We start from the raw sequence: 22,088 nt of genomic DNA on the forward strand, positions 1-22,088 counted from the left end.
GAATATAAAATTATTAATCATAAAAAGGAATTGAAAATAAATAGTGTTGCTTACTGTTACACACAAAAAAAATTAGAAAAATGTAGGTCATTACTAATATGTAAAGCAAAATAAAAAGAATTATAACCCATCTTAGTTATTTTTATTTACACACTGTATCGCAAACCTCATCTGTTTATAACGATTAATGATTATCCTAACTACAACATGAGAATACATACGTAAGTGTTTAAGTTCAGAAATTCGATTTTAAACATAGAATATTTATAGTAGGTATCGAATTATAATGCATATTACTTTCAGAAAATCACATAAATGATATATTGTACTCTCTCATGGCTTACTTCTAGCTAGCTAGAAACGATACTTTACATTATTATTTTGTTACAATTAATTACATTTTTTAGGGATTTGATAACATTATCAGCGAATCACAACCTATATGTGTTTGATCCATGCTGCCTTTAGAAGAGAATACAGTAATATCAGAGTATGTTGCAAGCCATATCTTTATCTTTATCTATAATTTAGTTAAAACTAAAATTGTTTGAAAAAAAATTAACTATCTCCCTTCAATTATCTTTTCTATGATACAGTTAACGTAAAATTATTACATTAAACAATACTGCGCTGTTGTGTTTCCCATACAACTAGTACTTTAAATAAAAATAAAATACTTTTAGTATGGAACATAATATAGACAGGTATCACTTATTCCACGTCATTAAATTTGAACCTGTAGGCATCCCTACTCATCGGCAAAGAAGACAGAGGGTGTTGGCCGTGAGAAAAAGCCGGCGTAAAAAACTCTCGGTACTCTTTTAAGTAGTAATATTATAAACGTGATAATGGGTTATGTCAAAGCAGGATGTGTGCGTGGATATTTCAAAAGCACTAATTAGTAAACCACATACAGATAAAAGATATTTCTAAACTATTTACATTAATATTCGTAACAAATCATGTTTACTGGATAAATGTATTAAATACACTTTTCCTTAAAAAAAAATGATTAAATTAATTAGTACCAAACCAGGCCGGCAATGCACTCGCGAGCCCTCTGGTATTGAGAGTGTCCATGGGCGGCGGTATCACTTAACATCAGGTGAGCCTCCTGCCCGTTTGCCCCCTGTTCTATAAAAAAAAAAGTTTAAATTAATGGAATAATTAGGAAATTACGACATTCTGGTATAAATGTTGATTTCTTAAAATATAGTTTAGGTACGTACTCTTTGTTAGAACATGATTTATTTATTAACACTTCGTTGCATTACATAAACAAAATATTAAACATAATTTAATGAAAAACAACTGGCTGACTTATCGCTTTCGAGCGATTTCTTCCAGACAACCACTGTGAGTCAAGGAAAAAAACATGGATTAAATTACATAAGCTAGGCAAGAAGTGCAAAAATACATATGACAAATACAATAAGAAAATATACCATAATTGCAAACTATTGATTTAGTATATCATGAGCAAATCAATACAGTTCAACAATTAAAATACATTTGTAAATGTTGAACCTCATCAGATGTTTTGGGAAATCTTATATTATTAATTATATGATTTATCAGATTAGTCTTGCTTTTATTGTGAATGCATCAATATTATCATCAAATTTATTTATGATAGTTCAATCCCCGAGGGAATTCTATTTCGAAACCGCTTCTACTATCTAGAGCAGTTCTATGAGCTTTGGAAAAGGAGGAAAAAATCATTATTTTAATAAGGCGTTTATTTTTCTGATTATTTTTATTAAAATATTGCTTGCTTATTAATTACTATATTTACATGAAACATTCATACACAAGTAACAACACTAACAACGTTGTCGTTTTTACTTGATACTACTCAATACTCGTACTTTTCCTATTGTCTACTCCTAACACCACAAGGAAAAGGCGACCATTTATGCCAGCAAGTAAACAACCATAATTTCTAATAATCTTTAATGAATATTTTTGTTTGTTTTTTTATTTTATTTATTATTTTAAATACTTATTAATTATATGATTTATCAGATTAGTCTTGCTTTTATTGTGAATGCATGAATATTTTCATCAAATTTATTTATGATAGTTCAATCCCCGAGGGAATTCTATTTCGAAACCGCTTCTACTATCTAGAGCAGTTCTTGAGCTTTGGAAAAGGAGGAAAAAATCATTATTTTAATCAGGCGTTTATTTTTCTGATTATTTTTAATAAAATATTGCTTGCTTATTAATTACTATATTTACATGAAACATTCATACACAAGTAACAACACTAACAACGTTGTCGTTTTTACTTGATACTACTCAATACTCGTACTTTTCCTATTGTCTACTCCTAACACCACAAGGAAAAGGCGACCATTTATGCCAGCAAGTAAACAACCATAATTTCTAATAATCTTTAATGAATATTTTTGTTTGTTTTTTTATTTTATTTATTATTTTAAATACTTATATGGTTATATAATTTCCTGATGACCTTGCTGCATAAACGCTCTACTAACTATGAAACAGTTCCCGTTTGACTTCAGAACAAGTACTATTACTTAGCTATTTAATAAATAAGTATTTATTCCATTTCCGATAATTTAATTATTCTTTAATATTATCTAATATCCAATCGACGTATTCTCTGACATCCGTGTAAATGCCTGGGAACGACGATCCACATTGTATTGGACCCTTCGACACGATGCCATACTGGACGTAACTATTGACACCATTGTAGTTAGCTTTCATCATTAGAGGTCCTCCGGAGTCACCATTACAAGAGTCCTTTTTGAAATCTCCTGCGCAGAATTGTTTATTAATGATCTCCCGGGTATTTCTGTTGTAGTAACCTTTACATTCAGCGTCAGTTTTCACAGGAACTTCGACTCTCAACAATACTCCAGATTCTCTACCAGTTTCAGTGAAGCCCCAACCAGCTACTGTGCCGTATTCATGATCCAGATGTTTGCTACGTAGTTCAAATGACAGTGGTAGGCAGATTGGTTCCACGTTTGCTGTAAAATTATGAAAAGGCTCGATTGTATAAAGTCCTAGTGAATCTGTATGAAATTTTGTTATTCAATCAGTACATGTATTTTTCATTGAAGGACGAAAGACGCATTAGTGTGTTTTTGTTTTTGATGTAACCGCTACTATATAATCTATGCTAACATTTCTTTGGTACATTAAGTTTATCTAATCGTCTTTTTGTGAGCTAAAATATCTATTGCAATATTATTTAATAATACTTACGGTAGTTAAAGACGATCTCGCCATCTACTCGCAGCAAAGCAATGTCATTCGCGGTTGGTGATCTTTGATAATTTTCATGTGGAATTATTTCTGTGACATACATATCCTAAAAATGCATATTTGTATTAATGGATAGTTTATCACGAACAACAACAATGCATGATGCATAACAAACAACAAATTTAACTTTAATCAAATGGCGCGTTTATCCAGAACTGACATAAATAACTGACACTGGGTTTTGAGTGTTATACTCATCCACGAGCTAAACTATAGATTCTTAATCATTTCCAATGATGTAAAACCTAAATGTTAGCATGAAATTTAAATAAAATATAGCAAGTGGCCAACAATTGAATTCATTTTCAGTATTTTCGTTATGAAAAATGGGTAAACCTGGACTTCTTTTTTGCAGATAGTTTTGTGCTTTTCATAGTCGCAATCCTTTTCCAAATTAATATCAAACTCTCCTATTCTGACAGATGCGATTTTTTTATCAACGACACAATGAGCCGCTGTCAGAATATATTTAGAGGTAATGATAGTTCCACCACATTGAAATTGGGGACCTTCGCCTGAAAAATCATCAAAAATAAGTTCCTTAGACCTCGATAATTGGGTTGTTACTATGTTTGCGTAATCGTCACAAACATGCAATAGATAATTAATTTGGTTGCAATTGAGTGAGTGGTCACGTAGATGTCATTTCGATGTAACATGGACAAATAAATAGTGTGTTGAATATATAACGTAACCTTTACACACAGTATTCATAGGTTTTATTTTTAATACTTAATTTATAGAATAATATAATAAACATTAGAAACCGCTGTGGATTGTATGAATGTTACCAGGTAACCAGTATGTCAAGGGTGTCAATGTAACCTATGATTTTTTTTTAAACCATTGCCCTAGTTCTCGGATCCGATTATTCGGCATCCAATCTACTGTGCTTACCACTCGGATCCGATTTTTTATTTTTAAAAATAAAATAAAATGCATTCATGCATATTTTGAAAAAATCATATTCACTTTATCAAAATTTGCCATACAATTTTCCGGTTATTACTTCATTAGCATTCTATGTGTTAACAATATTTTTTCAAAACGTCTATAAGCTAACACTTACGTGTTTCATGAGCGATCAGTACCATCCATGGAAATTCGAATAGTTTAGCTTTTCTGCCGCCAAATATTCGATTTCCCAAAATGCTGCCGCATTTATCCGGAATCATGTTGGGAAATTGTTCTTCGATCGAAATCGAATCAAAGTTTTCTTCATTCGATTCTGCATATTTACTTTCCAATTTTCTTCCCGGAGGCGTTGATTGTGGACTTGTATTTAAGCTGGGAAAGTCTGAGCAACATACCTATGAGAATCATGAAAAATTTAGTCGTTCTAGTACCGAATTAAGTAACTCTCTGATTTCAACCCTATAACACATATTGGGATCCTGAATGAAATAATATTATTTTCCATCGCGATTTGAAACAAATTTTACCACCACTTGAAACACCGTGGCTATTCCTTCGTTGAAAATCTTATGCAATTATTATTCTGCGAATTTTACAAATTAAAAGCTGTTGATTACCATAAAGTCGGAGTCTTCATCTTCCGTTTCTGTTCCACACGCAGCTTTCTCAAAAAGCTTGTTTGTTTCGTCGCCTGGCTTGAACCGAGCATAATCAACTGCTGCTTTACATGTGTAATAAATTTGACAATCGCTGCAATATCCTACAAAAAATAGTTTTATTAATTAGATTAACATTTATAATATATCTTATGTTCTCTTATAGGATATAGCTTCTGACTCATATGTAATTTAACACTTCCCTGTTTAATCGAAAAGTCAAAGATAGTTGAATTTAGACTGCCTTTCATAATTTATTTAAAATAATATAATAGAATACTATAACAAAACCACTATATGTGGAACCAGCTGACGTATTTCCGAATCAATTCGACTTAGGGTCCTTCAAGAAAAGAGCGTACCAATTCTTAAAAGGTCGGCGTTGCCTTTTAAGAATTGGTACACTCGCGAGCCCTCTAGCATCAAGAGTGTCCATGGGCTGTATCACTTAACATCAGGTAAGCCTCCTGCCCGTTTGCCCCTTCTTCTATAAATAAAACCGTGGTTAACTTAGTTACCTTTTTGAATTGCAATCTTTAATCTTTATTTTAGCAACGTGATTTATTTTCATGTCAACAATAATATAAAGTTACACCACGAGCTACGTATTTACCTTATATAATTAAACTATTTGTCTATTTTTAAGGCAAACCGCTTTTTTCTTGAAATTAAGATTAGATTAGCTAGACAATTTGTAATAAATTACGATTATAATCTTTTATTGTATTGCGTGTACGATGCAAAGAGCTTTCCTATTTTTAAGACCGATAAGCAATATATTTTAACACTTAAAAGGAAATACGTACGTTCACTATATACCAGATAACACGAACGTAGCACTAATAAACTTAAAAATATATTTACAAACATCTTAAAGGTGTGGTCTTTGTGAATTACTAACAAAGACTAACTTTATTCGATCCACATAATATAAAATATTTTTTTATAATGACACATATATAATTATACATATTTATGTATATTTTCCTCGAGCATTGCAATCGGTACGGTATTTATAACATACAATTTAATTTAATACCACATGCATATTTCCTGAATTTTATATCTGCCGTTTCTGTGCTAGGCATGACGTAATTATCTGATATTAATTAACAATGTCCATGGACAAGACGATTCCGTCGCCAAGCATATTTTAATCAGTTACATGCAGATTGTTTTCATGCCAACCGGATGACCAAAATCTAGGAAATGACGTATAATGATTTTTTTTTAAATTTAATTTTCTTCAATTATATGAATTTTATTTATACTTTAGTGATAGTTTAGTTAGTTAGATGGTTTATCTGACTCGTTCCAAGGTCTTTTGAGCAAATGCAGCCTTTCATTTGGTATAGTCCATACAATCATTACAAATACCTGGAATAATCAATCTCGGTTAACGACATGGGCGTATCATAAATTTGTAGGGCTCTATACTATAACGGGTAAGTCCCCAGTAATAGACGCAGACGTAAATTTTTTTTTATTAGACTGACCGAAAACAAGGGACGGGTATAGAATTTCCAGTTCCGTTCGATAGACGCGCGTCGCACATGGGTGGATTGAACTTATTTATTTATTATTTATTTATTAAGTCTACAACATCATAAATATTACGAAATCTACTGATAATTTTAAAAAATCTTCTATCTAATATGTACGACAATATATGTAAACAAAATTACCAAGAATTAAAGTACTTAAAGTAGTGAAAAAAAACTCTTCTAAAACCATGTTTCTCATCAATGATACAGCCGTCAACACATTTGTAGATACAGGACATACTCGAAGAGCTTGGAAAAACAAGATAAAATACAAATAGGACGGTAATTATTTACGTCGGTGATATCTCCCTTTTTATACACAGGTACAACACGAGACATTTTCCATACATCAGGAAAAACACCATCTTTAAGAGATCTATTATAAATAATAGTTAGGGGCAAAGATAACACTAATCTACAACGTTTTACAAAGATAGGGGGAATCGAGTCTGGCCCGGCTCCTTTGTTAGTAATAAGACCTTTTATTTTCTTAGATATTTCATCTTCACTAAAGCTAACAGACATAAGGCCATCAACATTGCCAATATCAAAAAAAAAGTAGTAATAGAAAATTGATACTAAAAAAGATTAGCAATATCAGGTGAAGACAAACATTTAGGATTATTAGGAATACTTGCCTCAATATTTCGCTTATATTTAGTTTAGCAATCATCATAAAGTTTGTGACAACGTTTTCTTATAATGTGATACTCTATTTCGTCTCGAGGATTCTTTTATATTCGATACCTCTTACGTGTTTTTTTCTTTTTCAGCAAGTAATTTTATTAAGGAGGAACTGAACCACACTGGATACTTAGATTTCGTGATTGACGTTTTAGGAACAAATTTGCTAATGTTAAGTATTTTGTAGAACTCAGAAACCATATCATTAACATTATCGTGAGCGCATAGGCTGTCATTCCAATCGATGGTTTTGAGATCCCCTATAATAGACACATAGTCAGCTTTATAAAAATTTAGTTAAGTGTTACCTCTCGTTCGTAATAAAGATATTTTAGAATATTCAAAACTTAACAATAAGCTAGGATGATTCGCGTGTACTTATCGATTCGGAGGGGAATGACACATTAATACAAGACATATTACTTAATACTAAATCTAAAAAACGATTATCGCTATTACGTATACTATTAAATTGCTTTAGGCTGTTAATAGACATAAAATCAACCAACACAAATACAAGCCAAGCCTAAGTATTGTTATAATTACAAACTGTCATAAAAGCTTCATTATTAAGCGATCTCCAATTAATGAACCCTAGATTGAAATCACCAAGAATAATGACGTCATCGCTTAAGTGTAAAGCTCGGTCAACATTGTTTAAAATATGTGTCAAAGTTCCAATTTTTACAGGAGGAGGAAGGTATACTACACATATTGAAAGTTTCTTTATTATTTTGTTAATATATATATGTAACGTGACCCATAAGTCCTCAACATCCGATTCGCATGCCTCAACTCTGAAGAAGAAATTTCTTTGGAGACTCCCAATATGACACCTCCACCATCAGATTTGGTATCGGTAGAACTTGAACGATGCCTACGATAAACAGTGTATATATATTATCAAATAGTTCCATGTTAGAAATACCAGATTTCAGCCAAGTTTCTGTAAGAGCGATGATCTTATAATTAGAAGTTGATAAATATTTGAGAAAACTAGCTGTTTTAGTTCTCAACCCTTGAACTTTGTGATAATAAATGTTAAGCATCGTAAATAATAATCAGTGTGTTATTAGGCTAAAGATACAAAAAACTTACAAACTAATATACTATACTATACTAATTATATAATATAAGAATATTGATTCCATTTCCGCTAATTTAATTATTCTTTAATATTATCTAATATCCAATCGACGTATTCTCTGACATCCGTGTAAACGCCTGGGAACAACGTTCCACATTGTATTGGACCGTGCGACACGATGCCATACTGGACGTAACTATTAACACCATTGTAGTTAGCTTTCATCATTAGAGGTCCTCCGGAGTCACCGTTACAAGAGTCCTTTTTGAGTTCTCCTGCACAGAATTGTTTCTTAACGGCATCCTGATTATTTCTGTTGTAGAAGCCTTCACATTCAGCTTCAGTTTTCACAGGAACTTCGACTCTCAACAATACTCCAGATTCTCTACCAGTTTCAGTGAAGCCCCAACCAGCTACTGTGCCGTATTCATGATCTAGACGTTTGTTACGTAGTTCAAGTGACAGTGGTAGGCAGATTGGTTCCACGTTTGCTGTAAAATTATGAAAAGGCTCAATTGTAAAATACACAAAGTCCTAGTGAATACCGTATGAAATTTTGTTATTCAATAAGTACATGTATTTTTCATTGAAGGAAGACGCATTAGTGTGTTTCTGTTTTTGATGTGACCGCTACTACATAATCTATGCTAACATTTCTTTGGTACATTAAGTTTATCTAATCGTCTTTTTGTGAGCTAAAATATTTATTGCAATATTATTTAATAATACTTACGGTAGTTAAAGACGATCTCGCCATCTACTCGCAGCAACGCGATGTCATTCGCGATAGGTGATCTTTGATAATTTTCATGTGGAATTATTTCTGTGACATATATATCCTAAAATTGCATATTAGTATTAAGAGACTGTTTATCACGAACAACAACATGCATGATGCATAACAAACAACAAATTTAACTAAATGGTGCGTTTATCCAGAACTGACTTTAATAACTGACACTGGGTTTTGAGCGTTATACTCATCCACGAGCAAAACTATTGATTCTTATTTATTTCCAATGATGTAAAGTCTAAATGTTAGCATGAAATTTGAATAAAATATAGCAGGTGGCCAACAATTGAATTCATTTTCAGTATTTTCGGTATGTAAAATGGGTAAACCTGGACTTCTTTTTTGCAGATAGTTTTGGGCTTTTCATAGTCGCAATCCTTTTCCAAATTAATATCAAACTCTCCTATTCTGACAAATGCAATTTTTTTATCAACGACACAATGAGCCGCTGTCAGAATATATTTGGAGTTAATGATAGTTCCACCACATTGAAATTGGGGATCTTCGCCTGAAAAATCATCAAAAATAAGTGCCTTAGGCCTCGATAATTGGGTTGTTACTATGTTTGCGTAATCGTTACAAACATGCAATAGATAATTAATTTGGTTTTAATTACATAGATGTCATTTCAATATAACATGGACAAATAAATAGTGTGTTGAATAAATAACGTAACCTTTACACACAGTATTCATAAGTTTCATTTTTGAAGTGAAACTTCTTTATCGACGTATGGGAGAAATTTTGTAAGAAAACGTCACGTTTTTCGGTTACGCGCCATGATGTTTTTTTTATCGAAGTTTAGTATAGTGACGTAAAGAATATAATGTAATATATTATGATAATAATAACAACAATATATTAGTTTTGAAGTATGGTTTAAAATAAGAGTAACAATATATTAATTTGAAAGTGATAAAATAAAAAGACTTGTTCGAATTTAAGTGAATTTACAAGAAAAGTGAGAGTGATTATACATTTCGTTTTATAAATTCAACACGTATAAGCATGATTTTAATATTTATTTGAGGTTAACCTCACTTTTTGATTCTAAGTATCAGTGAATGTATATAAATCTGTTAAAATTAGCAAGTATTAATAAATATGACTGAAAAAATTGTTTTTCTTAAGGCTTAAGCCTTATCTACCCCATTTTCGTGAAGTTGCAAATAGTAGAAAAATGATATGTCGTAAAGAAGTTTCACTTCCTACCTGTGTACTCTGGTACACACACATATTTTGTAATACTTAATTTATAGAATTACATTATTTACATACACAGCGGTTTCTAATGTTTATTACATAATAAACATTAGAAACTGCTGTGGATTGTATGAATGTTTCCAGGTAACCAGTATGTCAAGGGTGTCAATAAAACCTATGAATTTTTTGTACATCTTCATATTGTTAAAAGAAAAATGACATTTCGCAAATTGACCTTTCTTTGTTGCTTTGTTTGCCAATGAGATTCGTTTTTAGATTAGGTTTTTTAGTTGAACCGTGCGAGGATTCCGTTCCCGTTTTTTTTTAAACCATTGTGATCCCTAGCTATATATATAATAAAAATAATATACATTCATGTATATTTTGAAAAAATCATATTTACTTTATCAAAATTGGCCATAAAATTTTCCGGTTATTACTTTGTATCCATTGTTTAAGCATTCTATGTGTTAACAATATTTTCTCAAAACGTTTAAAAGCTAACACTTACGTGTTTCATGAGCGATCAGTACCATCCATGGAAAATCGAATAGGTTAGCTTTTCTGCCGCCAATAATTCGATTTCCCCAAATGCTACCACATCTATCCGGCAGCAAGGTTTCTTGATCTATTCCTGCCCATCTACTTTCTATATAATTTTCGGTCGGAGGAGTTGATTGTGGACTTATATTTAAGCTGGGAATGTCTGAACAGCATACCTATGAGAATCATGATATGAAAAAAAATTGTCGTTCTAGTACCGAATAAAGTTACTCTATGCTTTCAACACTATAACACATATTGGGATCCTGAATAAAATAATATTATTTTCCATCGCGATTTGAAACAAATTTTACCACCACTTGAAACACCGTGGCTATTCCTTCGTTGAAAATCTTGTGCAATTATTATTCTGCGAATTTTACAAATTCTGCTGCATGCTTTTAGCTATTGATTACCTTAAAGTCGGAGTCTTCATCTTCCGTTTCTGTTCCACACGCAGCTTTCTCAAAAAGCTTGTTTGTTTCGTCGCCTGGCTTGAACCGAGCATGATCAGCTGCTGCTTTGCATGTGTAGTAAATTTGACAATCGCTGCAATATCCTACAAAAAATAGTTTTATTAATTAGATTAACATTTATAATATATCTTATGTTCTCTTATAGGATTTAGTTTTTGCCTCGTATGTTATTTACACTTAAAAGCCAAAAAATGTCATACTTCAACATTAACTTCCCTTATTTTTGTTTAAGTTATTTTTATGTTTAAGTTTATTTTATTAAATTATTCCTACAGGAATACACATTCATTTATGTATGAATGTATCATAATCATCTATTCATTTAGTTAACACAATGTGCACTTATGTAAACTTAAATAAAGAAATCCTTATTAAATGCTTCTAATTTTACATTACTTTACATTATTTTACTTACTATTTGAGAACTGGCGGTAAATGTAAATTTAGAAGCAATGTTTACAGACGATTAAAATTATGTATTGAGTTATTTATGATTTAATTATATTTTGATTTTGATCTAGATGTGAGTTCAAGTTCATATGACGCAGAAACATTGAACCGTTTTAAACAACACGGAATTAATCTTATTAATTATTATGTGTATACGGTATGATCAAACAAACGATTTACAATGTTATGTAGTGCAGAGCTGCTTCTAATAATCAAAGAGATACTAAAGCTAAAAAAACGTATCTAATTAACTGATTTTTAAGAAAATTCACTTTATGGTTGTTTTCGAAAGAAGATTGTCTTTTTGTTTCAATTGTTGAATGTTGCGTTTAATATATTAAGAGAAATAGGAGAACTACTTTTAAGTCAAATAACCCAAAAGTTGTCTTTATGATAGTTGAATTTAGATTGTCTTTCATAATTTAATTATACATGTATGCAATAAAACAATCGTGATTAAATTAGTTACGTTTTTTAATGTCTTTAATATTTATTTTAGCAACACGATTTATTTTAATTTCAACAATAATATAAAGTTACACCACGAGTTAATTATATAATTTAATTAAACTATTTGTCTACTTTTTAAGCCAAACCGCTTTTTTCTTGAAATTAAGATTTAAATTAGACAGAGCTAGACAATTTGTAATAAATTACGATTATAATCTGTTATTGTATTGCGTGTGCGATGCAAAGAGCTTTATTTCCTATTTTTTAGATCGATTTGCAATTTTTAATACTTAAAAGGAATTACGTACGTTCACTATATACTAGATAACACGAATGTAGCACTAATAAACCTAAAAATATATTAACAAACATGTTAAAGGTGTGGTCTTTGTGAAACACTTACATAGACTAACATAAGTCGACCCACATAATAAAAAATCTTTTATTATAATGACGCATATACATATTTGTTTTCCTCAAGCTTTGCAATCAGTGTGGTATTTATAACATACAATTTAAGTTAATACCACATGCATATTTCCTGAATTTATATCTACCGTTTCTGTGCTTGGGATGACGTAATTACCTGATATTGAATAACATTGCCCATGGACAAGCTGACTTTTGTGTACTTCTCACGATTCCATCGCCATGGATATTTAAAGGAATTACATGCAGATTATTTCCATGCCAACCGGATGACCAAAATCTAGGAAATAGGGCATAATGACATATTTTTTAAATTTAATTTTCTTCAATTATATGAATTCTATTTATATTTTAGCGCTCATCCCACATTCGTCAGTTTTCGAACAGCAATAGGCACGTCAAAAACGTTTTCAGGAAATTGCAAATAGTTTGTGTGATCTGTGTCCATCTTCCAAATATAGTAGTACTATACTTCGTTTAAACCCTTGTTGGGATATATACCCATCACAGCATAGTGTAACGTAATAAATAATTAAATACGTAATAATACAATAATATAATGAGATTTGCAAATACAGAACATACACAGAACAACTTAGCTTACCTGCCAGTAGGTAAATATATTGCTTAGGAAAAATTTTAATTCATTAGCCTTGTTTTTAATAAAGAATCAATTAATAATTATCACATTTAATTGGATGATATACTTAAACTTTAACTAACTCAAACTTAGATAAGCCTTGAATATTACACATAAAATACTATGAGAAGACTGAAGAGAGTAAAATATAAATGTAAATATTTGTGAACCCTTTATTCAGAGACATCATGGCCAAGTCCCAATGAACTATCATATATTTTATAATTTTGCTACTGAGTCAGAAAATGTGGTGTTAAATCTATTTTCTAACTTGATCTACGATTGAAATCAAATACCGTCACAGGTATCATATTATAAAATCTCTAGATAATATATAACATTTGTGTTTTTATTCATATTTGATACTTCATGATTCCTAGACGAAGAAGGCAATCATTATACCAGGCAGTTCATTGGTTAGAAAATGTTATAAGTTGGCTGGAATAATTAAACTTGATTTAGAATATGTGAAACAAAATCTTCGAACTCAGTGTATATAACATGTGACTGACTATTATTTAAAGATTAGATCGATGATAATCACGATCATCGTCAACGATTTTATTTAATAACTAGCTGACCCGGCAAACATTGTTTTGTCATGTATTTTCTAGGAAACATATTTTTAATTCTACTACAATTATAATATTTGATTGCCATCTTGCAACCTTATTGTGGATCTGTGGATAGATTAATAAAAATAAAAATCGGGATGTATAAATAGGGGTTGATCGTATTAGAGTGAAAATTTAGAGAGACATGAATTTTTTTATTGTCATCTCAAAATAAAAAATTAAAGTTTGTAATTAAAAAATAAAAGAGTGAAAAATTCAGGGTCATATGAATTTTTTTATTCTAAGTCATGACAAAAAAATTAATTTTTAATTTACAAATAAAAATAATGGTTGATCGTAGAGGAGTGAAAATTTAGGGTTGCATGTATTTTTGTATGGTGTATCGTAAAAAATGAAAACGAAAAATTTTGTCTAAAAATAAATAAAAAAATTTAACCACCCTTAACATTTAGGGGGATGTAAAATAGATGTTGTCCGATTCTCAGACCTATCCAAAATGCACACAACATTTCATGAGAATCAGGAAAGCCGTTTAGAAGGAGTATAACCACAAACACCGCGACACGAGAATTTTATACATAAGATATAACTTTAAAATGAACTTTTCCCTTTATTTATTCGCGTCAAAATGTTATCATTTTAAAGCAATTACAATTTACGTTTTTGCTAGTGCAGTAACCGCATACACATCAGGAAAAATGCATATATGCGTTAAGTAATGAAATCGTTCGTTATAAATGTTGTAAATTTTATTGATTACAAATCTTAAGGAAAACAGACACAAATATACATAAATGACGTTATATTAAAGATCACATCTTAAGTCGATCGTATAAAGTTAGTATGTGGTAGTGTTTCATAAAGACCACACCTTTAAGATGTTTAAAAAAATATTTTTTTGTTTATTAGTGCTATATACGTGTAATCTAGTATATGGTGAACGTAAGTAATACAACTTTGTAAAATATTTCTTATCGATCTATAAAACAGCAAACAAAGCTCTTTGGATGATACGCGCAAAAAAGTAGGTTAAAATTATTATCACTAATATTACGTACAGATAATATATTGCCTAGCTTTTTTTGAGTTAAATCTAAAGTATAAGAAAGATAGTGGTTATGGATTCACAAAAAAACTTAGACAAATTAGTAAATTGTGTCAGTAAACCAGTGGTTCAATTTTATATTTTTGATAAGAAAAAAACTTAAATCGTGTTGCTAAAAGGGGGTTTAAAAATTAAATTCAAAAAAAATAACCACGTCGATTTTGTAATATAAAATTAGAATTTAATATAATTAGAATTATAAAATGAACGAGTATCTTAATCAAGGAACTTGCATCGGTATACTCAAACAACTTGTGTTATTAACCTTAAAAACTGGTACCACAGATGCCCTTGAAAAATCTTATAAACGTGTTTGGGTTTCGGCAGATTTAAAGTATCATTTTCCTGTACATTTAATCAAGCTATATGCATATTAGTATCGTTGAATGGTGTGTGTATATCTTGATCCAAATTTTAACCTAACGACACTACGCAATTGTACTTTTATTTAAAACAGCTCCATCTGCGGTCTTGATTTAAAACCTTGTAAATAAACAAATCTTCGGAAACATTTTAGATATTTTCTTTCTTAATTGAACGATTGTAACAAAATCCAGTTTTAAAAACATCCTCGTTAAGTGAATTTTCTTAAACCCCAATAAATAATACCGTTCTTGAACCTTTGTATTATACCTCTTTGATTATTAAGAAACATATCAGCACTATATAAAATTGTAAGTCATTGTTAAGTTATATTTTGAACAAACTCAGTACAATAATTTGTTCGCCCCTATCGCAGACACAAATAATTAATCACGTGTTATTTATAACAGTTCAACGCTTTTGCCTCATATCACATTAACTTGAACTCAGGCAGGTCAAACTCGAAAACTCATTTAATTATAAGTAAATAAATTTACTAAATTTACTGCCAGTAAATAGTAAGAAAGTCCGGACGAGAAGAATTGTCTGTCACTTTCATATGGCCTAGGATTTATACACAAAATCAGTACATCATCACGTACAACCTCAGAGTTTATTGTACCCTTAAGCATTAGTCCAACATTCCGGAATCTACACGAGTTTAAACTTACGTTAATGCTATATTAAGGTAAGTTCATTAAAACAATAAATTTGCGTAATCGGTTATGTAGTTTAATTTATTTAATAAGCATAAACACAAAAATACTTTACGTAGGTTAATTTGTAAAGACAGTGATGCAAATACTCTGAGCGCTCCTCCAAATCAACACAAACACACAGTCATGAATATTAACAGATATGCATCACAAATTTTAGATTTTATGTGTTTATTTCTGCCGCGTTTACACATCGATAAATATTCTTGAGACGAGATCTAAAGGATAGCTATTGACCGTCTGACCCCTGACTGACTTCGATGTAAAAGGTCGACCATATAGATTGGAAAATAACTAATATGGTAAATCCAATAAACGAGCTTGATTAATTGTAACAATATTTATGTAAAATGATCGCAAAATCTGTTTATATAAATATTGTCTATACAAATGCTATCTGCGCCATCTCGCGAATAGAATAGCATTTTTGCTACAAATGGTGTATAACTAAACAATATAAACTTGAACCAGTTATCTTGCATTTCCTAGAATAGTTCGTATTCTAGACTACGGGAAAAAAAATGTTTACCTACGAAGGGCCACACTATTTGATAAACTTACAAATATAAAACCCACAAATATATAAAAATATTATTTCTTTCAATTCTATCAAATCGAAGCTAAATGAATATGTTAGACAAAATTACTTTTAAATTTATTTCTTATGATCACTTGTGGTTCATATTTCTTTGGTTACTTTTGCTTTCAAGTTGATTGCATGTATTATTTCTATCCGTTTATTGTGATTATTGTAATAACGACTATAACGGAATGTATAACTATAGTTAATATTTGTTTTCACTGAAGGACCAAGCCATAAAATAGAGAGAGAGAGAATACATACTCTCTTCCACGCATTATAATCTGCGCCAAAGTAATTGTATAATGAATATAAAAACAATTTAAATAAAACTAAATTAACTGATTCTTTTTTTAACATAACTCGACGATTGGTGTCGACGACGTCTAAGCAGACGCATTGGGTTTATTATTTAAATAACCTCCCATAAACCTATGTCTTTGGGGATACAAAGAATCTCTACTTCTAGAGGTCATTATTATATTGTTTTCCCAAAACTTTCATCTACCGGCATGGAAACCGTGCAACCCATTACTCACCGACATTAAATTAGAATTAGATTCTTCATAGATATATACATACCATTTATTACTAACAAACACACACAGAGAAGCACATAAAATAACAATATTCTAAGGAAAAAAACGTGTGGCTCTCAGGGACTGCCACCGGAAAGCTATTGAATAGCATTTTTTATCGACTTATGCAATTATAATTATTTATCTATATAGTATTTTTTCTTACATTAATTCAATCTACTCTAACTCTACCACTCTGCCATACTAACACGCCTACCTATGTAGTTTGTCTCACTCTAACTAGTACCGGCTGTGATAAAGCTACGTCACCGATCTCGTCAGAGAGATGTGAATACGCAGTATGCGTTCTGTCCCACTCTAACGCACCTACGGTACATCACCGATCACGCCAGACCGATGTGATGACGACCAGACCACCTTTTTAACGTCATCGTGTGGTTTAGGTTTTTATTTTCGTTACGGAATTTCATGATTCCGTCGCCGCGCTAAAAGCCCGCGATAAAATCTATGCAATAGCTTATTAAAAAATATAATGATTCTTTTTAAGAACAAGATATGTTTTAAGTGTGTAATGCGTGTGTGCTGTGGTTGTAACTGGCTCTGCCTCAGCATTATGCTGAGAAGCATGATATTCTTAGTATTCCAAGTGTCTGCTTAAATTACATGTCAGAAACTAAAAGCTACATCAAGGAAAGTGGACTTTATAATAAAAAAATCTTAAACGAATTAATCAAACCATTTTGTTCTAGGAAATTGCAATGATTGTCAAATTTACTACTCATGTAAGGCAGCATTTGATCATGCTCGGTTGAGGCAAAACGATGAAACAAAAAAGCTATTTCAGAAAGCCCTGTGTGGAACAGAAATTGATGACGGAGAATCCGTAATTAAGGTAATCTGAAATGATGAAAAAATTAAAAGAAGCTTTTAATTTTTTCATCATTATTATCAAAAAAATATTGTTCCTATTGTGCTTCAAGCATGACTTGATTAGAGAACAGCTTTTTTTAGGGAGATATTGTTTATTAGGAGGTTCTATGATTGATAGATTTCAGTTTTCAATTTTCTTTCTTATGCATAGTAATGAAAAACTAAAACATAAAATCATGAAGGGTATGGTACATTGAGCCCCGTATGTCAAAATTTTCACAAATGGGAGTTGAGGGATTGCTGCATCTGAGGATAGAGCTACAACTTTAGGCTTCAAGAGCTTATAATTTCTAGGATTTTACGATAAGAATAAGAAGATACTGAGTAAAGAGATCAGCGCCAACGGGGTACCCCCTATGTCAAAACTCTTTTTGACTTCTTTTTTCTTTGTTATTGTTTGTGTACAGTCTCGTTGACAATATATACTCCCCTGATATAGTATACATAGTGCATTCAGCGGCAGAATACTTAGTTCCTGTATTAAAATAGAATAAGGATTAATTAAATCTGTAATTAATTCGAACCGATAACTAGTAAAAATGATTTATAATGTGATTCTTGTAGGTATGCTGCTCAGACTTTCCCAGCTTAGATACTAGACCAACCCCAACTCCTCCGATCAAAAATATAGAAAATAGATGGGCAGGAATGAGTAAAGAAACCTTGCTGCCGGATAGATGTGGCAGCATTTTGGGAAATCGTATTTTTGGAGGCAGAAAAGCTAAACTATACGAATTTCCATGGATGGTACTGATATCTTATACAACACGTAAGTGTAACTTTATGAACGCGTTGAAAGAATTTTGCTAAGCAACCTAAGGAATTTAATGTGGTCATAAATAAAAATCGCTGTTCTGTCCAACAAAAAAAAACAAATTAATTTCACTGACAAAAAAGAAACAAATTAGATTTCAGATGATAAATTATGAAAATTCAATCATTTTTCAGTACTTGTTACTTATTTATGTGTGCATGTACAAAAACATAATACATTTGATATTACTAAATAAAAAATAATCCAACTGGCAGTCTTATCGGTTTTGAGCAATCTCTTCCAAGCAACCACTCTTGCCTTGCACTTGCATTCATAACAATTCAAAGTATACTACATATTTTATTTATATGCTACCCCAGTCGTAGCTACTTAGTAGCATTGGATCTGTATAAATACTGTGTATAAAAAGTACGTTATTTAATCAACTGAGGTTACTTTATTAATGTTTATTTGTCCACGTCATATTGAAATGTCACCAATATAAGATCTCACAATTGAAAACAAATAAATCATCTACCTATCTCATATTTGGGACGATTACGCAAACATAGTAACAACCCAATCATCGTGGCCTAAGGCACTTATTTTGATGATTTTTTAGGCGAAGGTCCCCAATTTCAATGTGGTGGAACAATCATTAACTCCAAATATGTTCTGACAGCGGCTCATTGTGTCGTTGATAAGAAAATCGCAGGTGTCAGAATAGGAGAGTTTGATATTAATTCGGACAGGGATTGCGAATATGAACCAGACAAAGTTATCTGCGAAGATCATATACAGGTAAAAACCATTTTTCATAACGAAAATACTGACAATGAATTTAATTGTTTGCCACTTGCTATATTTTATTAAAATTTCATGCTAACATTTAGGCTTTACATCATTAGAAATGATTAAGAATCTATAGTGTGGCTCGTGGATGAGTATAACGCTCAAAACCCAGTGTCAGTTATTAAAGCCAGTTCTGGATAAACGCGCCATTTGATTAAAGTTAAATTTTTTGTTTGTTATACATCATGCATTGTTGTTGTTCGTGATAAACTGTCCCTTAATACTGATATGCATTTTTAGGATATGTATGTCACAGATATAATTCCACATGAAAATTATCAAAGATCACCAACCGCGAATGATATCGCGTTGCTGCGAGTAGATGGCGAGATCTTCCTTAACTACAGTAAGTATTATTAAATAATAATTTGGTACAAATATTGCAATAAATATTTTAGCTCACAAAAAGACCATTATATAAACCTAACCTTCCTTCAGTTTAAAAAAAAAACATGTACTGATTGAATAACAAAATAACATACAAAAAAGAGTGAGTGTATGTGTATTTTACAATTAATCCTTTTCCCAATATTACAGCAAACGTGGAACCAATCTGCCTACCACTAACGTCTGAACTACGCAGCAAACGTCTAGATCATAAAAACGGCACAGTAGCTGGATGGGGTTACACTGAAACTGGTAGAGAATCTGCAATATTGTTGAGAGTCGAAGTTCCTGTGAAAAGTGACGCTGAATGTAAAGGTTACTACAACAGAAATAACCGGGATGCCGTTAAGAAACAATTCTGTGCAGGAGAACTCAAAAAGGACTCTTGTAATGGTGACTCCGGAGGACCTCTAATGATGAAAGCTAACTACAACGATGTTAATAGTTACGTCCAGTATGGCATCGTGTCGCACGGTCCAATGCAATGTGGATCGTCGTTCCCAGGCGTTTACACGGATGTCAGAGAATACGTCGATTGGATATTAAATAATATTAAAGAATAATTTAATTAGCTTAATGTATAGAATAAATATTTGTATTAATTGCAGTAAATAGCATAAGTGGTTGTTCTGATGTCAAACGGTAACTGTTTCATAGCTCTCAGTAGAGCAGTCGTATAAGAAGATATTGTATTTTCAACGATGTATTATCTAAAGTAAATGCCTTAAAATTATACTAATAAACGTTTGAAAGCATGATCTGTACTTATATTTGTTTTCTATAAAAAATACATTCTATTATCAAAGTATAATTTAAATACAATGTTACTTTAAAATCCATATTTTAAAACTACGGGATTCAGACTCCTTAATGGTCTTAAGATTAACGGTGTAATTATTGTTTTTAATATTTTTTTCAAATGAAAATGCATTTTTAGCATTCAATTTATTTGCAGACTTCATTGACTTGAAGTAACTGCAAAATTGTCCTAATTGTAGAGTAAATAAAACAAGTAAATAATTAATAAAATATAGTCTGTAATAACAATAAATTTTAAATTATAAAAGAAGGGTTCCTTTTGAATTTATCATAAATGTCTGATTTACCAGTAGGCTGAGTAAACTGGAGCCTATGGCGGCATTTTAGTACCCATTCTTTTGTCTGCTTTTTTTTAAATTTGCCAATGACATTTGTCTATGACTCATTCTACTATTTTATCTAAATTTATTTTAATTAAAAAAAATTTTTTTTAATTTAATTTTTGCAAGATTTTTGGCAATATTGCTCTTAATTGAGGACTCGGTAGATATATCGTAAAACTATATATATATTTTTCAACGTAACAATTTTGATTGTTTAAATTTTTTAACTAATTCCTAGGTATGCTGCTCGGACTACCAACCACTTACACCTTTCTTTACACCAAAGAAACGATTCAGCCGAGAGGTTATTAACAAAAAAGTGTGGAACTATTTGGGCCTCTAGGCTTTTAGGAGGCCGAAGAACATCGCCTAATCAATTAGTAGGGGTGACTAGCTCCAAGACTGCTCCTTCAGCTGCATATTTAGAATGGATTTTAAGCTAATTTTGATAACGTCGTCTACTTGTGTCAAAAGATCAGGGCGATTCCAAAAGTAGAAGCAGCAACGGAGCACATACGTAAATTTTAAGACGAAAAGGCATAGTTTTAAGGAATAAATTAATCAAAAATTGGAGAACCTGAAAGGATTATTAATTAATTATAGGATAATTAAATAACAGGGGCATCATGAAATAATTTAAGGCTTAAAATTAAAATCATTCGTAAAATATTTTATCCAAAACATAATACAACACACAGGAAAATCATTATTAAATATTTTGATTTCATTTATGCTAATTAGTCATGTACTTATCCTTATAAATACAAACGTAAGGATTTTTGTTTCAACATATATCCTTACGTTTGTAATCTATATGCGTAATTCTCAACAAATAAGAATAAAAATAATAACATCTTTCTCACGAAAATATAATACACAAATCACACCAATTCTTAAAAGGCCGGCAACGCACTCGCGAGCCCTCTGGCATTGAGAGTGTCCATGGGCGGCGGTATCACTTAACATCAGGTGAGC

The 22,088-nt window shown here is 31.2% G+C and overlaps 3 protein-coding genes across 3 annotated transcripts; 1 reads left to right on the forward strand and 2 right to left on the reverse strand.

Moving 5' to 3' along the window:
- Positions 1-2,574: 2,574 nt before the first annotated feature.
- Positions 2,575-5,826, reverse strand: LOC123689120 (CLIP domain-containing serine protease 2-like). Its single transcript, XM_045627925.1, has 6 exons — positions 5,678-5,826; positions 4,833-4,975; positions 4,370-4,610; positions 3,637-3,815; positions 3,241-3,346; positions 2,575-3,002 (listed from the first exon to the last, which is right to left on the reverse strand). The coding sequence occupies exons 1-6, from the start codon at positions 5,739-5,741 to the stop codon at positions 2,590-2,592; spliced, it is 1,146 nt and encodes a 381-aa protein (XP_045483881.1). The 5' UTR covers positions 5,742-5,826; the 3' UTR covers positions 2,575-2,589.
- Positions 5,827-6,588: 762 nt separating this feature from the next.
- On the reverse strand, positions 6,589-12,519 carry LOC110993065 (CLIP domain-containing serine protease 2-like). The gene is made up of 6 exons (XM_045627941.1): positions 12,410-12,519; positions 11,142-11,284; positions 10,694-10,901; positions 9,309-9,487; positions 8,920-9,025; positions 6,589-8,677 (listed from the first exon to the last, which is right to left on the reverse strand). The coding sequence occupies exons 1-6, from the start codon at positions 12,471-12,473 to the stop codon at positions 8,265-8,267; spliced, it is 1,113 nt and encodes a 370-aa protein (XP_045483897.1). The 5' UTR covers positions 12,474-12,519; the 3' UTR covers positions 6,589-8,264.
- A 1,925-nt stretch (positions 12,520-14,444) lies between these two features.
- LOC110993089 (CLIP domain-containing serine protease 2) lies at positions 14,445-20,735 on the forward strand. The gene is made up of 6 exons (XM_022259183.2): positions 14,445-14,687; positions 17,798-17,940; positions 18,543-18,747; positions 19,355-19,533; positions 19,825-19,930; positions 20,122-20,735. The coding sequence occupies exons 1-6, from the start codon at positions 14,624-14,626 to the stop codon at positions 20,532-20,534; spliced, it is 1,110 nt and encodes a 369-aa protein (XP_022114875.2). The 5' UTR covers positions 14,445-14,623; the 3' UTR covers positions 20,535-20,735.
- Positions 20,736-22,088: the final 1,353 nt, after the last annotated feature.

Source organism: Pieris rapae, chromosome 1, assembly GCF_905147795.1.
Source record: "Pieris rapae chromosome 1, ilPieRapa1.1, whole genome shotgun sequence".
NCBI lineage: Eukaryota > Metazoa > Arthropoda > Insecta > Lepidoptera > Pieridae > Pieris > Pieris rapae.

Excerpts from the sequence above, each read along its gene's own strand:
- LOC123689120 (XM_045627925.1), bottom strand. The coding sequence starts at position 5,741 with ATGTTTGTAAATATATTTTTAAGTTTATTAGTGCTACGTTCGTGTTAT. Across the intron at positions 3,816-4,369 it reads ACTGATCGCTCATGAAACAC|GCGAAGGTCCCCAATTTCAA; the intron begins GTAAGTGTTAGC and ends ATGATTTTTCAG. Across the intron at positions 3,003-3,240 it reads CGAGATCGTCTTTAACTACC|CAAACGTGGAACCAATCTGC; the intron begins GTAAGTATTATT and ends ATAATTTTACAG.
- LOC110993065 (XM_045627941.1), bottom strand. The coding sequence starts at position 12,473 with ATGTTTGTTAATATATTTTTAGGTTTATTAGTGCTACATTCGTGTTAT. Across the intron at positions 9,488-10,693 it reads ACTGATCGCTCATGAAACAC|GCGAAGATCCCCAATTTCAA; the intron begins GTAAGTGTTAGC and ends ATGATTTTTCAG. Across the intron at positions 9,026-9,308 it reads TCTGCAAAAAAGAAGTCCAG|GATATATATGTCACAGAAAT; the intron begins GTTTACCCATTT and ends ATGCAATTTTAG.
- LOC110993089 (XM_022259183.2), top strand. The coding sequence starts at position 14,624 with ATGTTTAAAAAAATATTTTTTTGTTTATTAGTGCTATATACGTGTAAT. Across the intron at positions 14,688-17,797 it reads TAATCTAGTATATGGTGAAC|GAAATTGCAATGATTGTCAA; the intron begins GTAAGTAATACA and ends ATTTTGTTCTAG. Across the intron at positions 17,941-18,542 it reads ACGGAGAATCCGTAATTAAG|GTATGCTGCTCAGACTTTCC; the intron begins GTAATCTGAAAT and ends TGATTCTTGTAG.